General features: G+C 43.4%; 2 protein-coding genes across 2 annotated transcripts; both read right to left on the bottom strand.

Annotated features, from left to right (window-relative positions):
- Nucleotides 1-286: 286 nt before the first annotated feature.
- Nucleotides 287-20,503, bottom strand: carm1 (coactivator-associated arginine methyltransferase 1). Its single transcript, XM_070980987.1, has 16 exons — nt 20,306-20,503; nt 12,925-13,050; nt 11,774-11,880; nt 11,038-11,142; nt 10,514-10,624; nt 10,202-10,379; nt 9,844-9,934; nt 8,356-8,437; nt 8,160-8,245; nt 7,980-8,069; nt 7,739-7,876; nt 7,277-7,366; nt 7,053-7,165; nt 5,833-5,910; nt 3,614-3,682; nt 287-3,485 (listed from the first exon to the last, which is right to left on the bottom strand). The coding sequence occupies exons 1-16, from the start codon at nt 20,445-20,447 to the stop codon at nt 3,346-3,348; spliced, it is 1,746 nt and encodes a 581-aa protein (XP_070837088.1). The 5' UTR covers nt 20,448-20,503; the 3' UTR covers nt 287-3,345.
- Nucleotides 20,504-21,362: 859 nt separating this feature from the next.
- Nucleotides 21,363-24,661, bottom strand: LOC139343554 (guanine nucleotide-binding protein G(I)/G(S)/G(O) subunit gamma-5). Its single transcript, XM_070981276.1, has 4 exons — nt 24,553-24,661; nt 22,646-22,772; nt 21,543-22,475; nt 21,363-21,426 (listed from the first exon to the last, which is right to left on the bottom strand). Exons 1-2 carry the CDS (start codon nt 24,643-24,645, stop codon nt 22,647-22,649), a joined length of 219 nt encoding a protein of 72 aa, XP_070837377.1. The 5' UTR covers nt 24,646-24,661; the 3' UTR covers nt 21,363-21,426; nt 21,543-22,475; nt 22,646.
- Nucleotides 24,662-25,239: the final 578 nt, after the last annotated feature.

Consider the following 25,239-nt stretch of genomic DNA (forward strand, 5'->3'; position numbering starts at 1 on the left):
TCTCTGGTTGAGTCTGGAGTAGAAGAGTCGATGTCAGACAGTGAGAAAGGTGTTATTACTGGTCGGTCAACACACAGAAATGACAAAACATGACATGACAGTCTTCCTCATACACTTCCATGATAAAAGTGGAGGTCACTACTGACTACACAGAGCAATGATTCCATGACAGAAGGGACATGATCGCTATCGGCAAGCTACCACATGGTAAACATCTGGTGTGTCCACAGTCTATTTAACAAACTAGAGGGAACAAATTGAAGTACTACGACACCCAGCTCAAAGATGGTTTTGGAACAGCTCCACCACATTTAATTTGCCCTCTTTTTTTTCCCACTGTTGTTTTTTGTGAAAGAAAAAAAACAAAAATAAAGACAACAAAAAGGTCAATCCTACAAAGACATTTTTTCTCAGCTCTCTTAAAACTTGCTAACTCATAAATTCCAAATAAACCGAGTCCAACAGTTGTGACACTGGAAGCGATGCATACGTGTCAGTCTTTCTCTTCTTGAGTGATAAAAGGGGACGAGGGCGTCAGGTGCGTTGGGGGGCATGATATGTTGGAGGTCATACATAGTGAACAGACGAGGGGGAGGTGGCCCCGTCTCCCACGCCTCGACACTGAAGTCTCTTTGTGACAGTTTCTCAGTCTCAGAGGAGGTTGGGAGGAGAAGCAGGGGGAAGGAAGCGAGGATGTAAACTAGGATGCTGCCAATCCAGCACAGCTTTTCTCATTCCGGCAGCCAGCTGGCTGCCACCTGGGTCATTGGTCCTTACTGGTGTGTTTTCGAATCTTCCTCCTCCGACTGTGCTGGAGCAATCTGGCTCAGCAAATGACTGGCTGGGGAGGAGCTGCTGCGATGTCCTCTCTGCTTAAAAACTGCCTATCGGGTGAAGAGAGCGGCCGATGGGAGCAGCACAGGGCGTGTTTCAGGTTTACAGGACAAGCTTTAACAAAGACACAAACGTTTTTGGCTGATTGTGCCATTGGTCACCTTCTGTGTTGGGTATCAGGAACACACCAAAATCATCCCCGGCTCCCTGACGGACTGGCGTCTCACGGGAATGCCGAACACTGAAGGAATCTGTATGCTTCAAACAAAGTGCTCGTCAGACCTGCCAGCTTTTTCAAACACAAACCCAACAAGCACGCCTTCTCAAAATAGCTATCTGCTGGCCGTGAGAAAGCAGAGTTGGAACGTCTTTATCGAGCTCTCTCTTTTAAAAGTATTCACACAAATACTATTTGTGTGTACAACCAAATGCAACACCAAGAACTCTTTCACAGAGAGACTGAAGAGTTAAGGAATTCATCATCTTCAGACTACACAGAGATCAGGGAGGCAGTGGGAGGCCATCACAGCTTTAAACACTCCTCCCTTTAGATGTGATCACACCGTACGTCGTGTGACCTTGCACTGAGGCCTTGATCCAACCTCGAGCGAGAGCTGGATGAAAACACGTATGAATTGAGTTTCTAGTCTAATGCAGAGATATACCTCAGCGCTAGGAGACAAAGAGTTAGCCTAGTCAAAACACACCCTCCAACAACTCCTTTATGAACTGTTTGTAAGAGAAGATTAAAAGAGTCACCTGGCTTTTTGTTCACTTTGGACGGTGCTCAAACCTGGCAACCCCACTATGAGGACAGGACTTTCCAGACGCTGCGTGCAGACACAGCACCTAGCTGCTTGTCAAAGAAATGTCTCCGGCGCACTGAGCCGTAAACGTCTTTTACAGTTTGATTTTTACATATTAAATAAATAATATATAAAGTTGAACTTGGACAGCTGTGGAGCTTCTGGGAGGTGCATAATCGAATTTTAAATACATACATGGTAGCGGTTTCTGCCTGCTTCTAGCCATCAAGCTAAGCTAAGCTAAGTTAAGCTAAGATAAGCTGACAATAACGTGGACAAGGACAAGATGTACAAGCATATTTAAAGAGGCATGAATCATTATCTAATTTCAACAATGGATCAAATGACTACGTGTAAAGTCACAGGTGTCAGTACTCTGCAGCTACCCTCAGCTCTATGCAGCTTTGTAAAATCTTCCAGCTCATTGTTTTTCATTGTGAACCAAGCTGACAGTCTCGGTTCACTCTCAGCACCGTCACCATAACAACTTAAAAAAATGATGTATCAGTGCTGTGTTTACAGTTTCTTCTCCTGACCCAAAGCAGTAAAAACATCAGAACTGTTCGTTCACGCGGCAGAATATCACCATGTGTAACCATGAGGCTAACTATCATTGGATGTGATGTACCCTAACCTAACATCCTAGCATGGAGCCAACTTCCAGTCAATACAATGTACGCTGAAGTATTAGCCAACAGGAATGGAGACTGCAATCTCAAGCAGACACACAGATGAAAGTGCATATTTGTCTCATTACTCAGCATGGAAGGTGACCAATGTGCCATTCGCCCAAAATGTGATATTTCGGTGGATCGATCTTCGTGGAAAGTATCAACCCCACTGCTTTTATGTAGAACCACACATTTGGGTAATGAGCAGTTATGTCCAAGTCACAAAAAGCATATTGTGCACAAACTCCTTAGGGTGCCAAGGCGTGTAGACACTTTCAGTTTTCTGATATATCCGCAAACTAAAACTATCTGCATGAGTAGACTGAGCAGCGGGGAAAATATGTTGTTTTGTGATCTGAAGGAACTGTTTTGTCTTGCTTGAGTCTCTTAAGAGAAGTGCAGAGGGGCCTTGGATTAGATATGCAAAGCCGAGATGGCAGCCCAGAGATGAGTGTTGATGATGATAGTGTCCAACTGCACTACTGAAAAGCTTCAGTGTAGGTCTGATGAGGAGGTGAGGAGAACTGTAGGAACGGACTGATGCTGGTATCTGGCAACAAGTTGATTCTTAGGGAAAGAAGGGTTTGAAGAAACACTTTGGGGGACTTCATGACACTTCAAAAAAATAGAGACCGGAAGGGCAGAGGAGGGATTGAGATACATGTTGAGGGAGGGTGGAAACCCAGGAAAGAGATAAGATGATAACTGCAGTGCACCTCGGCTGTGCACGCACAATCCCAATGAATCCGGGGGAGGGGGGGACAGGAGGTTGTGTCTGTTGCAAGACGGACGTCTGGACGGATATGAGAGCGCTCGACCGTTCATTTAGTCATATGGACTGAACCGAGTAGAATGAGGGTGACAAACAAGGAGGGGAGTGCCAGCACAGCACAGGATTTGGTATATTGGTTTTGGCTGCGGTTGGTGGGTCAGTCAGGGTTGAAGGGTTGGGGGGGGGGGCTCCACAGGGAGGGGTTGGGGTTCTTGTCATGCAGGGGCGGGGAGGACGAAGAGGTCTCTGTGAGTTCTTCGTCTTAACTGCCGTAATGCATGGTGTTGCTGGGGATGACCATAGGTGAGGCCATGGAGATGGCAGCGCCACCCATGGTGAACTGGTTGGTGACAGGATAGTAAGTACCGCTGCTGCTGAGGCCTGACTGGCCCGTAGTGGCTCCTGGAAGGAAGGACAAAACGTTACCTTTACATTCCCACTGAAGACACGTGCATGGCAAATTTCTGCGAAGCAGCACAAATTGATTTCTTTGTGTTTCTGCACTGCGGTGTTTTTAGAAATGGACGTACCCTGGACAATTCCTGTGCTCATGATGGAGCCCATCCTAGAGTGGGTGTGGTTTACAATTCCTGTGTTCACTGTGAACAATCAGAGAACAAAGCACAGTTAATGATTTGTGCAGCAACACAACAGACAGTAGCCTGTTTCCTCCAAAAACACGAGCCGATCCAGGGACACACTGCCTACATCTGCCTCGCTGACCTGCTGCGGCTCACACACGTGGTGTCCACACAAACAGCGTTGTGATGCAGCGCTGCTACTACCAGCACTATCTTTCAATGAGTTTGCCTTTGATAATAGCCATCAGTAATGAGGATGTGAGGAGAGTGAGCAAGCCCCGGAAAAGACCCTGATCACCTGATATTTTTTCATGTGCGTCATATATTGTTGAGATACAGACATTGAAAGTGTAGTGAAAGGCTGGTATCATTTTCACAGTCCTGCATCAACATGAAAAAAACAGGTAACACTCTAAATCTCTAGATGATGCGCTGATGCAGCCATGCATGTGCAGCACAGCTCACACATGAAGTGTGTTTATTTATATGTTGCATCAGCCAAGTTACTCACAACATGACTGCAGCCTGTAACAGTCAGACAACCAATCAGATAGCAAAGAGACGGTCACTAAGAGAATCAAGACTTTTCTGAAGAAAACGTATGCATGCTCCCTGACATTTAGCAGTTGAAATGTAAGTGCTGAAAGGAGATCCAGTTCATATGAATGCACTGAATGTTGAAGTGTTGCCTAAGTGTAGGAGCGCCAACATTTGAAGTGTAAGGATTAGGGATGTAACGATATATCAAATCTCGCAATATTGGGATAGAAATATGGCTCTGTGCCATTGTGGGACTGTGACGCTATCTACCGTGACGTTACTTGTTCATTTACTATCTCTCCTTGTCAAAAATGATATTGTTTTTGAACAACAGAGGGCGCAATCATGGTCACCATCAAGAAGACAGACTCCTTTGCACGCAAGTCAAGTGCTGCTAAAGATAAACCGAACAAGAAAATTACAGATGAACGTGCTGATAACAAAAAAAGAGATTGAAGGTGATCCATCAGCTTTTAGAGCTGATGTGTGGCAACATTTCAGTTCTCCCATGTCAAGAACTGACTGGTGAAAAGGACACTGACAAATGCAGAACAGCTTGCAAATACTACTGGACGACGGTCGACTACGTTACGGGAAACACATCAAACAGGAGAAGCCGCCGTTTTGCACATTGCCACACAGAAAAACTCAAATCACAACAAAGAAGCTTCAGCCAGGCCAAAGGAGCATGAAAGAAGCATTTGGAGCCTTGAAATAACAAGATGCAAGATGTGAAGATACAGACGAAGACTTAAGGCCAGTAAGGGGTTAGTAAACACGCTGGAGCCAAAGTATACAGTTCCATGGAGGCCACACTTCAGTCGCACAGCGTTAGCAGCTCTGTACCAAGACACAAAAGCTAAAGTGGCACAGAGCCTCAAAGAAGCAGAGTGCATCTCAATGACCACAGATGGGCGACGTGACGAGCTGCTCAGAGCTAATTACAGTTGCAGTTCATGTTATGAGCAGCGAATGGGAAATGAAACGTTTGTTGGACAGACTCTTTTCCAATCACACACTGGAAATTTGCTGCTTTTGAATGGGAGCTCGACATGAAGAACAACAACAATCATCATGGTGTTGCTGTCTTCACAGACAATGAAGGAAATACGGATGAGTGAGCTCGGACTGTGCCCACACATGAAGTGTTTCACACACGTTAAACTTCGCTTCACCAGCCGTCGAGTGAGACGTGTAACAGCATCTTTTCACTGTAGCTCCACTGAAACAGCTGAGCTGACCACCAAACAGAGACTGTTAAACCTGCCAGTGCATAAACGGACCATGGAAATATCGTATCGTGGCCTTAATACTGATGTATTATCGTGCAGAGAGTTTCTGGTATCGTTACATCCCTAAGCACTGAAAGGAGTTCAAATGTCAGTTGAAGAGAGCAGAGTGAAAGTGTGGTGTGACTATAGTAAACCTGTCTTTTCTCTGCATGTCATACAGTGCTGCAGTGCTCAGTAGAGACCACAACATGAACATTGTTCTTCAAACTTCAGTTTTATTTCATTCATGCCTGTAATTTCATGCTGCACTGCAGAATTTCTCTGTCACTCTCCTATTTGTTGCCCACTACTAACTTCCTCGAGATGTTGAGAAGTCAGTGGAGTTGTGATTCGTACCCAGTGGGATGAGGTTGTTGTGAGACACTGATGAACCGCTGCCGATGACTGTACTGAGGTCATAGGCTGCAGGCATCCCTGGAAGAGAAGGACAGGAAAACACACCAATCAACATTTACTACAAAGACAAATGTGACGAATTTCTTTAGATTCAGCGGTCTCATTCTGGACAGCTCTTCTCAGCACAGGGCACGGTGACACCATGTGAGTTGGGTCAACAGCAGGGTTAGAAGTGACAGGGAACGAGTCGTGCATTCTACACAGAGGATTGGAGGGCATTTGAGGAATTAAAGGCAAAAAGCCTGCCACCACCCTGCTTCACCCTGGACATTTAAGCTCAGTTCACTACTTCCACCATCCGTGTCATCATTTCCACCATCTCCAAAATGTTTGCAGGCTGGGGTCGGCTTCAGTACAGTGGCTCACATCCTGACATCAGTTTTGTTTTTCTAAATCACAACTTCTGTGGGGTGTGAGGTGTGCATCCTTAAAGCCCTGTTTTGTGTGCATGCAACGGTTATGAATGAGGCCCCAGATGTGTACGATACGCTGTTCTCGTCTGGCTCTAGGGGCGAGTTCCTGATGGTAAATGTCAGCACTGCTTGGCAGGTGATACTAAATCCAAGTTACAGGTGCAATTCCGGGGATAGCATGAGCCAACTGGACGACGTATGTCCCAGTGACGCCATACAGCGTTGCATTTTCAATGACGTACTTCTAAAATGTTCTGAGCTGTAAATCACAGTGGGAAAACAAGGCAGAACCTTGGAAGATTTTTCAAGGCCGGGTTATGGAAAGCTCAGGAGGGTGAGATGGTGGTCAGTATGATTTTAAACAGAGATCACAGCTTTAGCAGTGCTATTTCTCCCTCTCTGGAGTGAAAACACTATCGTAGATACAGACAGTTCCAGACTCAGACTCTAAGCCCTGGTCACCACCTATCTTCACTTAATGTCTCTGCCAATGGATCAAGCTTATTGATGGGTTAAAAACAGAACCAAAAGCTCTTACCTGAAAATATCCTTCCTTCTGGTGTATCAATGCTGTTGTTTATGGTTAAAAATGTTGTCTGATACAACTAATGTATGAAGCCAGTCAGAAACAACAATCACACTGTTCCTCTACAATGTGAACCCTGTGTCTTACTCTTCCATGATCTATGCCCCTTCTTAACACATGGAGGATGTTTCGCATCTACCAGTGTTTATGTGTGTGTTCACCTGATACAGCCATCCCCTGACTCATGCTGTAGGCCGAACCCGTGTTCCACATGTTCTCAGATGGGGAGGTGTAGTGTGAGCCAGGAGGGGGGTTTGGGGTGGAGCCTGTGTACCTGCAAAAACATACACACATGTTCAACATGGGAGGGACGATAATGGCCACCTCAGTCGTCATGGCGCCATCCAGATCCAGGTGTGTTGCTGGGGTCAAGACACTAACTCACCTGAAAAAAGGGTTCTTCAAGTCCAGGAGATTGCTGGACTTTGATCCTGTCTGATCCACCTGGGCAACAATACTGATGTCGTAGCTTTGTCTGTTGAGAAGGAGATCAGATTTGTATCAACTGACCAATGTATACAAAATGCGCAACATATAATTACTATTGTGAGGTGGGTTTTTTTCCAGGGCCTTGAAAGAGGAGTTTGACGTTTCAGGAAATACGCTTATTCATTTTTCATTCAGCATTAGACGAGGAGATCGTTACCACTCTCATGTCTGTCCATTAGATAGAAGTTTACAGCCAGCAGCCATTAGCATAGCTTATCACACAAGCAGATCACTTAACATTCAGTGCTCTTTACCTTCAATGTTAGGGATATTATTATGAACGACCAAAGACCACAATATGAAGACAGTGCAATGTGGACCACCGTGCTACAGAGAAATATGTGTAGAAGCATCATACCTCTTGTTGGCAACCAGCAGCGCAGTGCCAGACAGCGTATCCCCAGCCTTGGTGAAGAGGGGAGACTGCAGCAGACAGCGCACCTGGTACCAGTGGGTGAGAGGCTCTGTGGGTGCTGTGGACAGCCAGACTGTCACCCTGCAGAGAGGGTGTAAGAGGAGTGCGGATGTGAGGCCAAGGCGACCATGTTGGACTCATTAAAGGCATTTCAAGGCTTTCCAAATGAAGGTGGCTGACTTACACTGATCCCATGAATGCCACGTCAAACCAGAAAGCCAGGCCGTGCACCAGGCCTGAGTGCATCATGTGGAACTTAAAGGGAATCTCTATCCTGGGACCCAGAAGACAAGGCAGACATTAATTACACTGGGTCTGACATACATTTAATATACCTACAGTGCACCCACACCCACACACACACCTGTAGAGATCCTCCTCTTTGGTCTCCAGGAAGTTTACTGTGTGTTTGACCGACTTGGCCATCAGGATACGGATGTCAAATGTGTCCTGCGGGTGGACATCAGGCAAGGCAAAGAACGCACAATAATTAATAATACAGTATGATGAAACGGCACCAGATGAATTTATGCTCTGGAAACACTGTGTGTAGCACATACCACAATTGGCTGGCGGAAATACTCGTCCACTGCTGCCCCCCGCAGGGCAGAGAGGTCTACACCGTGGAAGGAGGGCTGGTACCTGAGGGCCACAGAAGAAAATCACTGATACACTATTCAAGACGATTGAAGTGTTGACAATGACAACCTCAACCGTATTTTTGTCACAATCGCTGAATAATGTTTTTTGGGTGCAGACAACAAAACATTTTTAGCCAATCAAAGAAATTTCCTTATTTTTAGATGGAATCTCCACGCTGGGAGGATGCTGCCTTTCAGGGACCCAGCTTGGCTTTCTGTGGCTGGGTTATATTTATCCTTTGTTTGTGCCACATGTGGTCATAGTGACGTTACACATTGATACCCATAACCATGTTTCAGTCAGTCAACTACTTAATGTTAGAATATACTGCAGTGTATGTTAGTATGTATGTTAGACTTGTTTATCTATTGAATGACAGGTTTGTCAGACTCAGCAGATTTGCTTGAGTGTAGCTTTTCCCCCTTCAGCAAAAACACCTCACAACTCATTTTCACAATCACACTGTGTCCCTGCTAAGTTTGGTCAGTAACAACCAAGGCTGCCAAGGATGGTGTTATAAGAAGTGCACCAGAAGAATTTAAATCCTGACTTATAGAAACCGCATCGTAACAGCTTTCGGACTGCTCATTTGTGCCCTTTCTTGTCAATTTGCTGTGTATACAAACTTCTTCCACACCCAACCTATGTTCCCACCTTATCAAATAAAAGAACTTACCAGCCACTTTGCCATTAATATGGCCCAAATTTGTATCAAAATGCAACAGTGGCATTGGTAACATTTGCAAGGTAGCATTCAACACTAACTGCAGCTGAGGCAAATGGGAATGTCGTAACTTTTGCACATATTTTGACCTGATGGTGGTGCTAGATGGAAAGTTAAGGGCTCAAAAAAATAGTTGTGGTATTTCAATCTGGACCAACACTGCCATCCCCAGAGCCATGCTGCTAGCATGACTGAAGCTGATGATGACGTAGCTGTAGTATAGCTGCTCCCACTGCTGCCTTTTTAACCATGTGCTGTATATCCGCAATATCCCAGTTTGTTAACACAAGGAAGAACCTCACAGGGTTCTTAAAGCATAGATTAAGTGGGTATCATCCAAAGTCACAGTTTTTTTAGTACAAAAGTTCCTCTTTGTGTTTCTATGCAGAGCTGCAGTGCAGGAATAGTAACACAAAGACTGTAATTCTGGAGGATACGCACTTGATTTGACTGCTGAAGCCTCATATTACCTCCAGCTGAAGTTTAGATTTTTTCTTGCTCAGGCTGGAGACTGTCAGAGCAGGAGGAATGACTACAGCAAAAACCTGTTTGGGTATTCATATGGACACCTCCGTCTGGTTTTAAGAGGGCATTTACAGGATTCCATTGGTATAGACTATGGAGCCTGTCTTTGGCTGCCCCTCTGTTCCCAAACCCCCTCCCAGCCTCGTTCCCTCCTCACCAGAAGTTGGCCTTGGTGAACTGCTCCATGTAGAGCTGCTCATCTGTGAAGGGGGCCAGGTGGACGTCACCAATAGTTGGGAACATTTTACCTGAAACATACAAACAGAGGCGGAAAGTCAAAAACAGGCTGCCAGCAATCTGCAACGCAGAATGACCATGACCAAAACAGATGGCTGCGTATGTATTCATGTATACTCACTGTGGCCTCATCGTGTTAACCCAGTGATATCTGAGACTAACTGTAGCAGCTGTCAGAGGTGCAGTGCTTGCCAAAGGCTGCTGCTTTGCTATGGCAGTCTTTCACCATGCATTCTTCAATTTAACATGTTTTCTTCTGCGCCCCCAAACCTCCTCACCGTTGGGTTTGAGGAACTTCTTGGCATGCAGGTAGCTCTCCAGCATCCGCTCATTGAAAAGCATGTAGCCCATGGGCTCCGAGATAATGATGTCAACCTGCTCAGGCAGCGTCACCTCCTCCACCTTCCCTGGGATAACAACCACACGCTCCCCGAGACGGTTACTGTTCACCAGCACCTGCGAGGAAAGCACACCTTTACTTGGGCTGCAAATACGGCTTTGGATGGGTCAGAGTAGAGTGACATGGAGTTTTATTCAAGACATTATCCGCCAGGGAACTAATATTAGCATTAATCTGAGTGTGTGTTCACCTCAGCGTGCTGTGCCATGGTGCTGGCCTCCACAGCGTAGACCTTCCTGGCTCCAGCCTGGGCTGCAAAGAACGAGAGGATCCCTGAGCCACAGCCGACATCGAGGACCACCTAATGAAGAGAGAACAAGAAACATGGCGTCAGCCCTCAAAGTAATCTTGGTATTATGAGTGTTGGAAGGAAAACTGTTATTGATATTTCATTCTAACATAACCCAGTCTGCCTGTTTAGCTTACATACTCCGTACTTCATATTTTCAAAAAAGACTATTTAAAGGAGAAGGACTAACTGATGTGTTTGGTGAATGTAACCGAATCTTGGGTAATGTAGGCTGTGGTTGCTGGAGTGAAAAAATCAAATTAACAGCAGGACAGAGCTGCATATATTAGCCTAAACTTCCAATGAGTTCCCATTGAGTGGAGAAGATGAAAACAAAACATCATCAGCTACAGATTAAGGCTGGAGTCTAAATCTGAGTCTAGTTCAATTCTAAATTTAAAATCTGTACAGTAATCTGAGGTTACCTTATCCTTGAAGTCGGTGTGGTTCTGGAGAATAGCCCGTTGGTAAGTTCCTGTCCGAACGTAGTCCTGCATCATGTTCTGTTGCTGGGAGAGGTAGCCATAAAACTGCAGAAACAAGAGCAGAAATATTCATATGATATACACAGAAATATATCTGGCTATTTCAATAAAAAAACAAAACTAAAACAAAAATAAGAGTCTGTTCTATGAGGAAAAGCACATGCCCACTGGTATGGACAGACAGGAAATGAGACCAACATCACATACACGCTTCTTCCTTTCATCCACTAGATTTTTAACTCAAACACACAGGATATGTCATTTACAGAGCAGATCTGCATGCTGTGCCACAAAATAATTTCAGTTGGACCTTATTTGGACATTTTTAATGATTCGTGGAACTGAATTCAAAAGGTTCATTGTTTTAATGAATATTACCCATTGAAGGTTGTGAAACTATAAATAGTCAGCCAAGAACAAAAACAGCATGGTGGTTATCACTAAGGGACAACTGTTCTGTGTTTGAAACAGCAGACTGGATTCAAACCTGTTAGTGGAAAAAACACTGACAAAACATAAAACAGTCTCATGTGTGGGTAAGTCCGCTGTACACTTCCACTGTTTCACCAACCCTTCTGAGAGCCCCAGAGAGAGCTGGTGTGTGTGTGTGTGTGTGTGTGTGTGTGTGTGTGTGTGTGTGTGTGTGTGTGTGTGTGTGTGAGCACACTCCTCTCACCTGGAAGTACTGTACAGCAGAGGACTCCTCTGTTCTTTCACTGAAGGCTGAGCGCTCACTGCTGTGCCCACGACTGTTCTTCAGGACGTTATAAAAGGACTGAAAGTCTGAAACAGAACATAAACACACAAACATCAACAATTACAGGTCATACTTTACACTGGCCCCTACATTCAACAAAAGACAACAATATATACAGACGATGCAGGCATAAAGTATTATGGTGATGATGGTGAGAATCAACCTTCGTCATTCTGACATACTGCTGTTTGTCTGCTTAGTTTACTACCCGGAAATACACAGATTAGATTTTCAAGAAGCATTTTTCACTTTCAACATTATAAGAGAAGAGGATTTTAGGATGAGGGGTGCGTTTGACAAATGAGGCATTATCTCAAGTAGCACTGCAGGAGTGTAATCTTCCTCAAATTCAAAATCAATTAAAAGTGGGACAGAGAGAGCTAACGTTAGCCTGAACTCTGTTAGCACGCAGGACCAACGAGTGGGGAAATTCAACACAGTGGATGGGCTTGTTGTGTAAGTAACTTGTAACCCCACAAACCAAGGTAGTTAATGCTCCTTCACCTCTGGAGGTAATGCTGACTTGCTACTGTAGGTAGGGAAGCTACTTAGCGGAACAAGCTAACATTTGCATCTTATGTTGGAACAAATGAACACATAGTTCAATCCGTTCTTTCCACACATTTAATCTTTGACCTCTGAGAGAGGGTTAAAAAACAAACAGGTATCCAAACTCTTCATATATGGAGGGGGTGTGTGTGTGTGTGTGTGTGTGTGTGTGTGTGTGTGTGTGTGTGTGTGTGTGTGTGTGTGTGTGTGTGTGTGTGTGTGTGCGTTACCATAGCCTCATGTACACCACTTACACAACATGTAGACAAATCTAAAGCTTGCCTGGCCTTCCAGGTCTAGTTACAGTTTCTAAGTTATGATTGGACACATATTGTTCAGGGGAGGGGTTAAGCAAACGGTCAACTGACTTGAAATGATTCCTTCATTGGTAGTTCATTTAGCAGCATTTTTCTCGACTGACATTCTAAACGCAGAACTAACTCTGGTTGTACATGGGATGTGTGTGTGTCGCTTAAGGAAACCATGTAACAATCTTATTGTGCTGGGGTGTTTGTGTGTACCTGCAGGTGAGGAGAACTGCAGCAGGACGCTGTTGCAGCCCAGTGTAATGATGAATGACTGCTTTCCCACGCGGCTGCACTCTGTCTCCCTGGAAACCGAACACTTGAACACACTCGCCTCCTCTCCTGAAAAGAAAGGGAGAGGATGCAAAGAGTTAGGAAAGCATGAGACATATTTGGGGGAAAAAGGGGGATAGATAGATGCTGAACCAAAATGCTGCTTAAATGTGACTTTTTAATGGACGAATGTGATGAGAGGCAACATTTCACTACCTTGTAAATAAAACACCAAAGGCAAGCCCTAAGTTTGAATCACATCGCACTAAACAACAGGCTAATTAAAAAACGTGCACTGAGAGATGGACTTCTTGCTACGATACAACTACTAGACTCTCAGACATTTATTTTCATCAAAGATTGATGTCACTGATGTCCTCAGTCAGACTGATAAACAAATGAAACTGATCTGCAGCCTTTCATTCTAAAATGTTCACAGTATGTATTAATGAATCCATCTAAAAGCATCTTACAGGCTCCTGCCTGTATGTGAAGATCAAAATGAGGGGGAGCGTATCATTAACGTTCCAGTACATCTCCAGCAGTGGAGAGCACCCTCTCTGCTGCACCAACAGCTTCGGGGAAAGCCATCGTACAAAACAAGAGCTAGCGCAGGCTTCTTGAGGTGAAACAGGGCTGAGCGAGGTGTTTTAGTCACCTCAGCTGGTTTACCGCTGATCCATGCTTTTTGTTTGTTACAGTTGATCCACTAATGCTCATCTCTGATGGCACAGAAAGTTCACAATATACTTCAGTTTTGTCTCACAAAATGTGAGATTAAATCCATTAAATCAAAGAATGATGAATTAAGAGAGAACTCTGATGTGTGCATGCTGTATACTGTCCTGGTGCTGCACTGCCTTCACAGTTCAGTTCCACCTTCTTCGCTCCCTCAACATCATGTTACTAACCAACATTCAGAATTTTTTTGATTTTCAAAAAGGCTCAGCAATTTCCTAAAACAGCTGATCTTGTAGATTTTAGCAAATGTTACTAAATTAGGAGGAACTAGTGCATTTGTTGGGGACTATTTTCAGCTGTGGATTAATCCACATTTGGTGCTCTAATGAGTATTTCTGGCAGCAGGATGTGTGTGTGGGATTGAGTCCAGATAAACTACAGTGTGTGTGTTCATGGTAATGAGGGAACATGTCACCCAGTGCAACAGTGTGGTTTTACTGATGTGTTTTTAATGGTTTTTGGACAACAACAAGGCTCTATGGCACAGAGGAAGAAGATATAATGAGGCATTTAACATTAACAGTTCTTTACATAACATTCATTTTACCAAACTGGTCTTGACAGCCTGGGAATCTGTGATCTACGTTACAGAGGAAGTCTAAATAACAAGTCACTGACATGACAAAACAGTTCATAAAGCGACGTGTTGACTCATTTCCTGCAGAAGACTTTCTTTCCTCCCTGGAAAACTGTCAGTTACCTGCCTGGCAGGTAACACTGTTATGTAAATCAGCAGTTGATAATAAAGCGCACACCTCCCTCCTAATGACACAGTGGAAAAAAAATGAATGTCTGAGGGTTTAGTGAGATGGCATATTGCACTCTTTGGAAGTTGGTTCCCACTATTTTAACAAGAAAGGCAGAAAAATAAAACATTTTTATGAGTTATTATTGGGAGCCTGGGGGGTTCCTCTGTAACACTCACAGTGTTTGTGTCACAAAGGTCTCACAAAATTCCCTCTGCTAAACAACCCTGTGCAAATACTTCACCAGGCTGGAAAAAACTCCTGGTCCTGCAACAGGCCGAGTAAACACTCACAAAGCAGCCTGGACTAATCCAGCATCTATTAAGGGATTAAGAGCAGCACTTCAAATTTAGAGAGATGCGTCTTCTGGGAAAGGAGCCAGTCACCTCAGTTCTCCTACCAACCACTTGTACTGCTGACCAAGTGACACTTGGTGACAATGTGAGAAACACTACAACCCAAACAATGACGATAAAGGACTACTGGCAGGTGATTCATTTTGGGTAGATGTTGGTGTTCATGTTGTATGAAGCAGAAAATCTCAAAGCAAGATAGTCAACATAACATAAACTTACATCAATAGAGCTGTGGAAAGTAACTCAGAGGAGAGGAGCGATACCAAATATGCCTATGAAAAAATAAGTCATTGTGTGATTACTACAATATAATGAGTTTTTATTGTGAGGGTTTCTTGAGACAGTCTGTTTGTGTAAGATAAGCTAAACTTCATTGATCCCACACTGGGGAAGTTAAGTTGGTACAGCTAGCAAAGTATCATAAGATAGGCAAAAACAGTGACATAGAAGAATCAAGATACATTAAAAAAAATCAACTATGTATATGTACATTATGTACAGATTGTAAAAATACCATCGCCAGTATTGGTGTAAGTCAGTAGGCAAAAGCCAAAACACAACATAATAAACAGTTGCTCCAGTTATTCTGTATTGCAGCCCATGAAGTTGGGGTATCACAACAGATGGGTGAAACAGAAAGGTTCAAATCAACCATGCAGAGGCAGAGTTATCCTGACTTTTCTAAGTGTGTCAAGCTGAAACAAATGTTGGATCCTACATGTCCTATAATGAAACCATTAACATTTTTTCCTTAGAGCCCCCCTGCCTGTATGACATCATCAGGGTTATTTTCTCAGGGCCACACAATATATTACACAACAGCTTTCACAGGCTGAGTAGAACAGTGACAAGACTGACCTATATGTGGAAAATCAGCAAACTTCCCATCTGATGACTATACAGGATATTTTCTCTTAGGCTGGGTACCGAACTTTGTGGCACAGACCAAACTGCTTCAATCCTATGAAGTATCAAAAAATGCCACAACATTCTGTACCAAACACGGATACCTAAGGAGTAAATCTCATCAGCATCACTGAGCCTACAGGCATGCAGCATTCTTGTACCAAGATCAGCTGTCTAATGTTACATATCTAAGAGGCATACAGGAAAAACACTAAGTTACGCCCAGAAATGCAGCTCACTGTTTTTGTTTTAGCGCCAGTTGCTTATCTGCACAGGTAACTAAGTGAACTTTGTGCTGCTTGTTAACTGGCCAGCGCAGCTTAAGTCTGATTAATACCCTAAATCAACAGAGCACATGACGCAGCCAAAGCAAGTGGCCTACACCGCTGTAAGCATTCATACTTGCACTGCATGCACTGGTGTCTCTGCATCACTTTGCAGTTACACCACCAAAATGCTCGTTGGTGGTGGGTATGTGTCCTCTCTTCGCCACTGCAGGAATGGATAACCAGGACTCGAGGTGGAGAGCATTTCTGATAGTAAAAACAGTGTTGTTTACAGAGCAGCAGGTAAAAGGAGAGAAATTCATCTGACAGTGACACAGACATTGGCTAGCACCACGGATTTTATAAATCTAGTACTGAAAATTGTATAGTTAATATGGTAATGAAGCCGAATCAGTACCAGTATCAACATTTTTTGAATGATATGCAATCCTATTTTCTCTTCAAGTAGATCCAGTTCTGATCAAAACACCACTGGTGAATAAAATGAGGAAAAGTTGTGCAGCTTTCACACACACTGCTGACATTTCTCTCTTCCTCCTCTCACTTCTGCAATTCAGTGAGAGACAGAAGCCGTCTGTCCTGACAATATTTTGAACCTTGACTCAATGAGTTGGTGCAGCTGTTGTGTTTGAACAGGATCAGCTTCACTTATTTTTCACTAAGCTGTTTTGTCATTACTGCTTTTCATGTTGTCTCAACCAAACTGTGACTCAACCAAACAGCTCATCAGTCACACAGACAGACAGATGCTGTGATTGGTTCTGCGGCTCTACATCATCAATATACATGTGCATGATTGGACAGGACGCAACAAGAGTGACTGCGTGCTAGCCTGCTGCTGAAAGCTTAACAATGGTCTGAACAGACAGCTGCAGGTTTGTGCTTTAATGGAAGAAATAATGACCTGAACATGGAATGCTGGAGGCAGAAGCTGTAGTGACGATGGATGTAAGAATTTATTTTAACAACCTGACAAAACAAATAAGATTGATGCCATTTATGAGTCATATATGACATGAATGTTAAGCAAAATGACACAAACCTCTGGGGAAAAAGCTATGTTGCTGTGTTGACATGTGATGAATAATAGGTTTAAAATAAACAATGGTCATCTTGAACCGCATTGAGGGATGAGATGAATAATCATTTCTTCAAGCTCTATTTAGTGACAAATCTTTCCATCACTTGCTCTGACAGTCAGTATTCGTGACTGCTGTGAATCTGGAAAGCTTCTTATGTTACTATAACAACTGTCAACTATGAGCTGTGATGTCTGTGAGCTTCGCTGTGGCGTAAGTTTACAAGAGGTTTTAGTGTGGTGACTTCACTGTTTACTTCTTCCAGCTCCAAATGTTTCTAAAAGTCAAACACGGGTCAAATAAATGTCACTTCGCATTTTATGTGGTGAAACATTACTAAAAACGTACAATAGGGAATGAAAGTGAATAAATCTCACTGCACCCTTGGGCCAACCTAAGGGCACCCCAGCGTACCATGGCACCCACTCTGAGACATCCTGGATTTGAGCCCACAGTGAGTCTCAGTACATGCAGGGCAGCCCTAAATAGACTGTGAAATGACAGCGACATAATAAATTATTTAGAGTCGTGTAAGAATTTCATGTTATATAAGCAGAACGTGTGCAGAAGTCTGACTTTTGTTTGCACATAGCACACTTTCCAGGATTGATCAATTAAACTTGGTTAAACTATTCATAATGGCCTGCACTGATTAACATCATGTTCTGTCAACATTTAGACTCCCCTCCACCTCCCTCAAGATGAGACTTCACCTTGACATAAAAAGTAGCCATCAAAACAAAAGGTGACTCAACTGCTATTTGGCCGTCAGCCTGAGCTTGCGAAACCATCTGCCTGACAACTCACCCGACGTTTGAAAAAGACTGACCAAAGCTGGATTTGTGGCAAATCACTGGTCATCAGATATCTGTCTGTTTTTATGTCCGATGATCACGAGAAAGTCTTCTGTCCTGGCTGGGAATGTCAGTTTCAGTTAATTTCACCTTCAATAGGCCAACAACCAGTAAGTAACCAGTTAATTATGAGCCGAGGAGCACACTGAACAGCATCTCCCTGTCAGGGTTTCCGTTAGAAATAATTGGTACCGGTCGGTCCACATGTCCTGGATAAATGGGAGAAATTCCACTCAAATATGATTCATGTTTATGAACCCTATTTTCCCATGTTTTTGTATCCAAGTGACTGACAGAGAAAACATTTTTGGAAATTGGTTAAGTATTGAGCGAGAGCGCTGCAGCCAGCAGTCGTCAAACAGGCATCTGTCCCCTAAATGGGTTTGTTTATGCCAATGACGGGCTCAGATTGTTATTCTAAGGATCTGACAACATTATGGAAAGGATCCCTACAGAGACGGACCTTTTTGTTAGAGAGTATCCTTTTTATTTCACCAAAAACAGCCACTATATTGCTCTCACCAAAGCCAGACATCTCTGAGAGGGCAGACACGAGCAAAGCAGCGGCGGTGAACAGCACATCCAGAGTATTTTCAAATCTAGCTCGAACGTTGTGACGAGGGACACTTAAATAGGCTGGACTTCAATGGATTCTCCTGGTCAAAATTGCCGGATAACTGAACCAGGGAGCTGTCCAGCAGGCGGAGGTCAGAGCTAGCTTGTCTGCCCTCACACAGTGATTGGCAGCATATAGGTCTCAATCACTGAGCACAACTAGGTGACAGCCTCAGCTCGCTGTGGATCACGCTGTGTGCATGTATCAACCTACAGACCGATACATGGAACCCGTCAAAAATATTAACGTGGTTAACCGATTAACACTTAACTGTTGACATCTCTGGCTCTGACCGACACAATTTATCAGACTTCACAAAGCTCCTGGAGCCACAAAGGCTTCAGCTTTCTTCACACATGGATGATTCCTTTCAAGCCCTGTAAACACACTTTGATGTGTAAAACACCAAGTTGTGTACTATACTTAGTGACTTTGTACTACATGTTTTCTAATAAGAATCCTATAATTGATATTGAATGTTGTTCATTTACACTATTATCTAGCAATAGCTTTAACTCAAGGGAAGGCAGACATCTTCATATCAATATCGTTTTTAATGGTATTCAGAAGACAGGTCCAAACCCTTAACAAAGCCTCTTTGTCATGTATATGTACCTGTTAGTGGTTACTTTACACTACATTTGCATGCTCATCCTCTACATTGTTTTACCTGTCTGAATCATACTACTTTTACTTAATTTGGGGCCTAAATTCCCAAAAGGACACATCAAACTTCATCTCGTTGCAAGATGTGTGGATGCAGAGTTGCCAAAGGTCTACGATGGATTTCTGGGTGCTTTTCTTTCACTAGAGCATCACAGTAAAGGGAGGCCTGCGCGTCCGTTTCTTTTCAGCGGGACATCCCATTGAATGAGAAAAGCAGTGGAGGAGAGAGCGGCTCCGACGCTGAGGGAAGGAGGCGGCGGGGACCCGGCTATTGTTCCAATGAGAACAAAGATGACTGCATAAGTAATGAGGGCCCGGTCTCGCTTCGCCACCCAAAACGCCAAGACCGATTTCCCCCCAAAGTAAAGGCTTCAAAAGTTTACGTGTTTACCGCGGTGTTGGTGAACTGGCCGGTGGCTACACGCGGTGCTATGGCGGCAGCGGCAGCCGCCTGGACCGCGAAGCACAGCGGCGGGTCAGAACCGATGCCCTATGCTCTCGGCTCCGAAACAATCCACACAAGCTAACTCACGAGCTAAACAAGACAAATCACACTACCTGGTTCTCCTGGGGACATAAAGGGTCTTTAAAAACCCATTGAGCGTATTTACGTGACAAAATGGTGAAACATCAAGGGCAAAAATACGATGGAGGGTCAGCTGCACGTTAGCGCATCCCCGCTGGAACCTGGCTAGTGGCATTGTTTAACTAGCATTAAACTAACGTTACACACTTAGCTGCCCGCTTATTGATGGCACTAACTGAGCTACGCTGCATGTGTTGCGCTATATTTTTGTCGAGGTCTCCAGAGCCGTGAACTTGTTTGGAAGCTGAAAGCCTGAGGTTATCAAGCCTTAAGACCCCACAGGGCGACGAAAAATTTGGACTTTTGAGGGCTCCCTCGTGATAAGCAGGGGGAGGCGACGTGGTCTCTCAAGACGCGTTAGCTTCTTGGTGGCTAATGCTACATATTGCCAGATTAGCTGTATAAGCATTAGCACTGCATAGCATTAGCATTGGCAGTGAAGACAGGCCGAACATCGGAGGAGCAGCTCCGTAAAAGGTCAACTCACCATTGGAGAGATTGATGAGGGCAGCATCTTGTGTGCTTTTGACTTCTAACCGCAGTGGCTGCTGCTCTGAGTGTCGCTGTATGTCTCCATTCGCGTCTCCGATGGAGAGGAGCCGCACGCCGGGGAACACCGAGACCGCCATCTTCGATCTGGAAGTAGAGACAGGTCGGTGGCGCTCACATCCAACTACGCACTGCTCTCTGCTGGAGGCAGACTGGGCATCCACATGATAAAACGACCCAACGGCGCCACCTGGCGGATTAAAGCGGGCATTGCGTAAACACAAGATGGCATACGTCATGACTTCGTATAATCCTGCAGCTCTCGAAGATTTCATTTTACAGAAAACCTTTGACAAATAAACGATTGTTACATTAGTGTAATGCATAATTCAGAAAACATAAAAAAATAATAAATGCTGTTAGTGTAACGGATCCACAATATTTACATATACTGTAGAATCACTGCCCCAAGCAAACAGAACCACAATAAATTTATTGTGGTTATTTAAACAACAATGTGCTACAGATGTAAGCAAAGCTACATCTTGGCAGTTTTTATAACATGACATTATAAACTGTATTCATTTATTCAAGAGAATATGTTAGTCTTTCACTTGTTTCTGCTCCTAACTATCCACTTTTCAGCATGTGATTGTAAGACAACACAGCCTACAATAAGTGCATATTTATTTATGCTCCATCCCACTAAAACAACATGGACATCCTGAAGATTTTGGTACTTGACAAAGTCAGCTTGCAAGTTATAAGCACAGCGTTATGTTTCAAACACAGGTCATGCAAAGCTCAAACTATGCTGCTATGTTACTGTGACATCGAATAATGAAAACGATGGAAAGTCCTGCAGTTCCAATAAAAGGCGTGATTTATGTTATCTTATTTTACCAGAAAGTGAGAAACACATTATTTATGCTTAATTCCTCGGCACTTTATTGTGCAATAGTTTTTCATCCGTGAGGGTCAGTATAGTTAAAAACTAGGATGCACAATTCATGCTGGACACAGCTGGATGACAAAAGCAAACACATGGTAATGGATGAAAGGTGAATTTTAATGGCAAATAATAATGACAGCGCACATACCATGAGGGAGATTTTTGAACTTAATCAAATCAAATCAAATCAAACTTTATTTATATAGCACTTTTCATACATAATAAAATGTAACACAAAGTGCTTCACAGGATTTAAAAACAATAGAAATCAAAATAAAGCAACAATAAAAACCCGTCCAAGATCAGCAAATACCCATCACTTCACGACCATTTTATCAGGGTTCCAGAATTCCCCTTTTCTCTAACAAAGGTTTCTTTTGTTTTATAAATGACGTGCAGGTGCAGAATGGTTCTAGATATTTAAAGGCTCCAAAATAAATGAAAGGAACCAATAGCTCAAAAACAGCTCTTTGGAAATAAAGTCCTACTGAATTGTCTCTTGCTCACTGTATGATAGGACATCCCACTGCAGTGGGGGGCGGGGGTGGCGGATCAGATCTGTTCATAAATAGAAACAAATCAGATAGGAATCTGGCAACTGCTAATGTGATTTTCATGCTGTTTTCTCATGTTGTCATCAGCTCCAGGGTTGTTGTTATCCAATAACAACCACTGTCAAAAAGTGGTAAAAGCAGGTGTTAACAAGTGCTCAAAATATTGGATATGCTCATAAAAAACAGAATTGGACTTAAGGCCTGTAGTGTAAAGCTAAGACGTACGAACCTTGAAAAGAGAAAAACATAATAAACACACATCCAGTGGAAACAGTGCATTTACTACATTTCTCAGCTGAAGCTGTCAGCATCATCCTATAGCTGCTCCTGTGAGTCTGTGTGTGTGTGTGTTTCTCACACAGGCAACATTCAAGGACAAAAAGAGCAGGTACCTGGGGGACAGCTTGTCCACGCGGGGGACAAAAGTCGTGTCCCCAATTAGGAAAAAGCTGATTTTTGGGAGAGTGGTTCAGGCTAGATCAATGTTATGGTTCGGGACAGTCCCCAGGAAATGAATACACATGTCCTCAGAAGTGGCCTAAGTACACCTGTGGGTGTTTGTGTGCAGTCTTCTTTATCTTCAGAGGAAGAGGCGCACATGACCGAGGTCAACACTGGAACGATCAGGCGTCTGTTTCAGTGCTTTCCTCTCCTTCACAGCCCTAAAAGGAAAAGAAAGATTTAGCTTGAAGGGATGTGTCTTGTGCTCTAAAAGATAACAGATCAAAGAGGCACAATATAGGAAGTATTAGAGGGGAAGAAGAGAAAAGAGTTTAAGAACTTAAAAACAGCTGATCAGTTGAGGCGAAGAGAAGAAGAGCTGCACTCACACCTCAGAGGAGGACACATGACTTGGGAGGCCTGAATGGGTTATCACTGGAGGGCACCCCGGTGAGGAGAGGGTCTTTGTGGGCATTTTGCAAACAGAAGGTCTTCAGTTCTGCAGCAGCCTGAGAAACCTGTATAATATTCCATATATCACATCATTGGTTTGAGCAAGGACGGTGTTTATGATCAGTCTTCCTCCAAGTCGCTGCACATATATTTGCATTTCAGAAAGAGAACTGAAGCCAGCTGCATTACACTGTTCATAGTGCTGAGAAGACCTGAGTATTGTCATGGCCATTAACTACAGGGAATCCAAAAATTCACTGTCGGGTTGCATTATGGGAAGTGTAGGAAGCAGTGTTTTTGGAGCTTGCTCTGCACTCTGGACTAAAGTCTTGCTGTCTTGGCTTGGAGACTGCACAAGAAATGAGCAATTTACAAAGAAGTGTAGGTCTACAACAGATCTCATCTAGTTGCATTGTGGGAAGTGTAGGATCCCATATTGTACCCTATACGGCCAAAGTGTTTTCAGGGTTTGACCAACATTGGAGACTAAAAGTCAGGCTGTTTCAGCCTCTGCTGACTTTTTTTTTATCTTTTAATCACTTTAAGAAATGCTTTAATGTATCCCTGGAGGACTGCTTTAAGTGATTGTTGGTGAGTCAGTTTCACAACTACATACGTGAAAGTGTGAAATCTCATGGGCTCCACAACTACTGCCCTGCTATCTGTGACCTTGATGGCGAAGCAGTACATTTTCTGACATCACTGATTGTTGTGATATGTATTAAGTTCACAATCTGCCCAACAGCATGCCCACACAATTCTGGGTTATGTTTGCAGCAAAACCTCTGAGTGGATTGATCCGATCGAGGGTTTGTTTAATTGTCTATGAATTTGACTTTTCATTTGAAAGAGGAAGACTGTGTGAAAAGGAGAGCACCACAGATTCTACGACGTAGACTTTGCTTTCATTACATCTGTGCAAATATCTTGTGCAATATTACATTTTATTTTACTGTTATACATTTCTACTTTTGCAATAGTACAAAACACTTTATTTATTATCCATATCTTACTCATGAGCAATTAAAAATGTTTGAGAAACAGAACCATCCCTCTTGACGCAATGTGACTTTAAACGTTTCTTGCATATAATGTACATATTTACAGTTGATTTCTGTAGCTGCTCTTGTTGTCTATTTTCTTCTTTTTCTCAGGCTCCTTTTTATTCTGTCTGTAACAACTTAAACTCCCCAGCATGGGATCGATAAAGTTTACTCTTTTCGGTTTAAAAACACTGCTGCTTGGACTGAAACTAACCGAGTGAAACTCTGTGATTTCTTTATTCTCCCCCGGCACTTAGCTTGAGTCTAGCCTGACATGTGTTCTATAATAAGCAGCCTCCCAACAATCACAGCAGTCACACAGCAGCACAGTCAACAAAGCTATCACTGTCTGTTTGCTACCATGTCACTGTACACTGTCCGGCAGGAAATCACACTCACATGGCCCCTGAGTGACTTCTAACATGAACCTGAAGGGGAAAATATTCCCTCAGTATGAGGATTTAAATAAGTTAGTAAGTCAGTAACCACAGAAAAAGAAACTTCAAGGGAGCATTTTCTTCAACTGAACAGCTGTTTAGCCAATCACAGAGCTACGACACAACCACAGTTAATACTTTTGATAGGCGTCACAAAATATTCTATTTAAGAAAATATGACAGTATGCTGATTGTGAAATAGTAAAGATTTTTCAGTTAATTAACTCGTGTAAATGCGACACTTAATTGAGTCAGTAATTAGTTGCAGCGCGCGGAAAATTAAAGCTGGTGATGCGCGTCTGGAGTCACGCGCGCAGGACAGGACTGAGGTGTAGTTTATAGCGGTCTTGAGTTGTTGGACATACCTTTATCCGACGGACACTGGCCTCTAGACGAAGCTGTTTTACTGCCTTCTGGGCGATGGCGAGACTGCTGTTGGCGGCGCTGTTGTTTGACATGACTGAGTTCAAACTGAACAGAGCGAAGGACCAAGCAGTCCGTCACATTAACGGTGTCTGCGGTAATGAAAGCACATCTTCCGGTGAGATCCTTCAAAATAAAAAGCCCATTAACTCACTTAGTTTTTACTTCCTCCACCCACAACCCACAATTATAATTAGTGATGCATTTATGTGTGAGTAGATTTTTACTGTTGTACTTGGTTGGAATTGAGCTAATTTGAACTATTCTAGTGGTGCATGTTTTATAAGTTCATTGTATGTTGTAATCTATAAATTAACAAGTAACTATAACTGTCAAATAACTGTATTGGAGTAAATAGGGCGAAATTTCCCTCTGAGCTGTAGTGGAGTAAAAGTATAAAGTAGCATGGATATACTGAAGTAAAGTACAAGCATCTCACAATTGTACTACAGCAATACTTGAGTAAATATCGTGGCATTCCCCCACGGCCACAGCCTACAGCTGTGCTCAAATGCCCACAACTGACAAGCAAACCATCAATATAGTATATAATACGGTGTAGTTTGCACCTAAAACAGGAAACTGGCTTTATTAAAATAAATATATAAATATGCAAATTGCAGATATTC

The sequence above is a fragment of the Chaetodon trifascialis genome, chromosome 15, assembly GCF_039877785.1.
Source record: "Chaetodon trifascialis isolate fChaTrf1 chromosome 15, fChaTrf1.hap1, whole genome shotgun sequence".
In the NCBI taxonomy this organism is placed as follows: Eukaryota; Metazoa; Chordata; class Actinopteri; order Chaetodontiformes; family Chaetodontidae; genus Chaetodon; species Chaetodon trifascialis.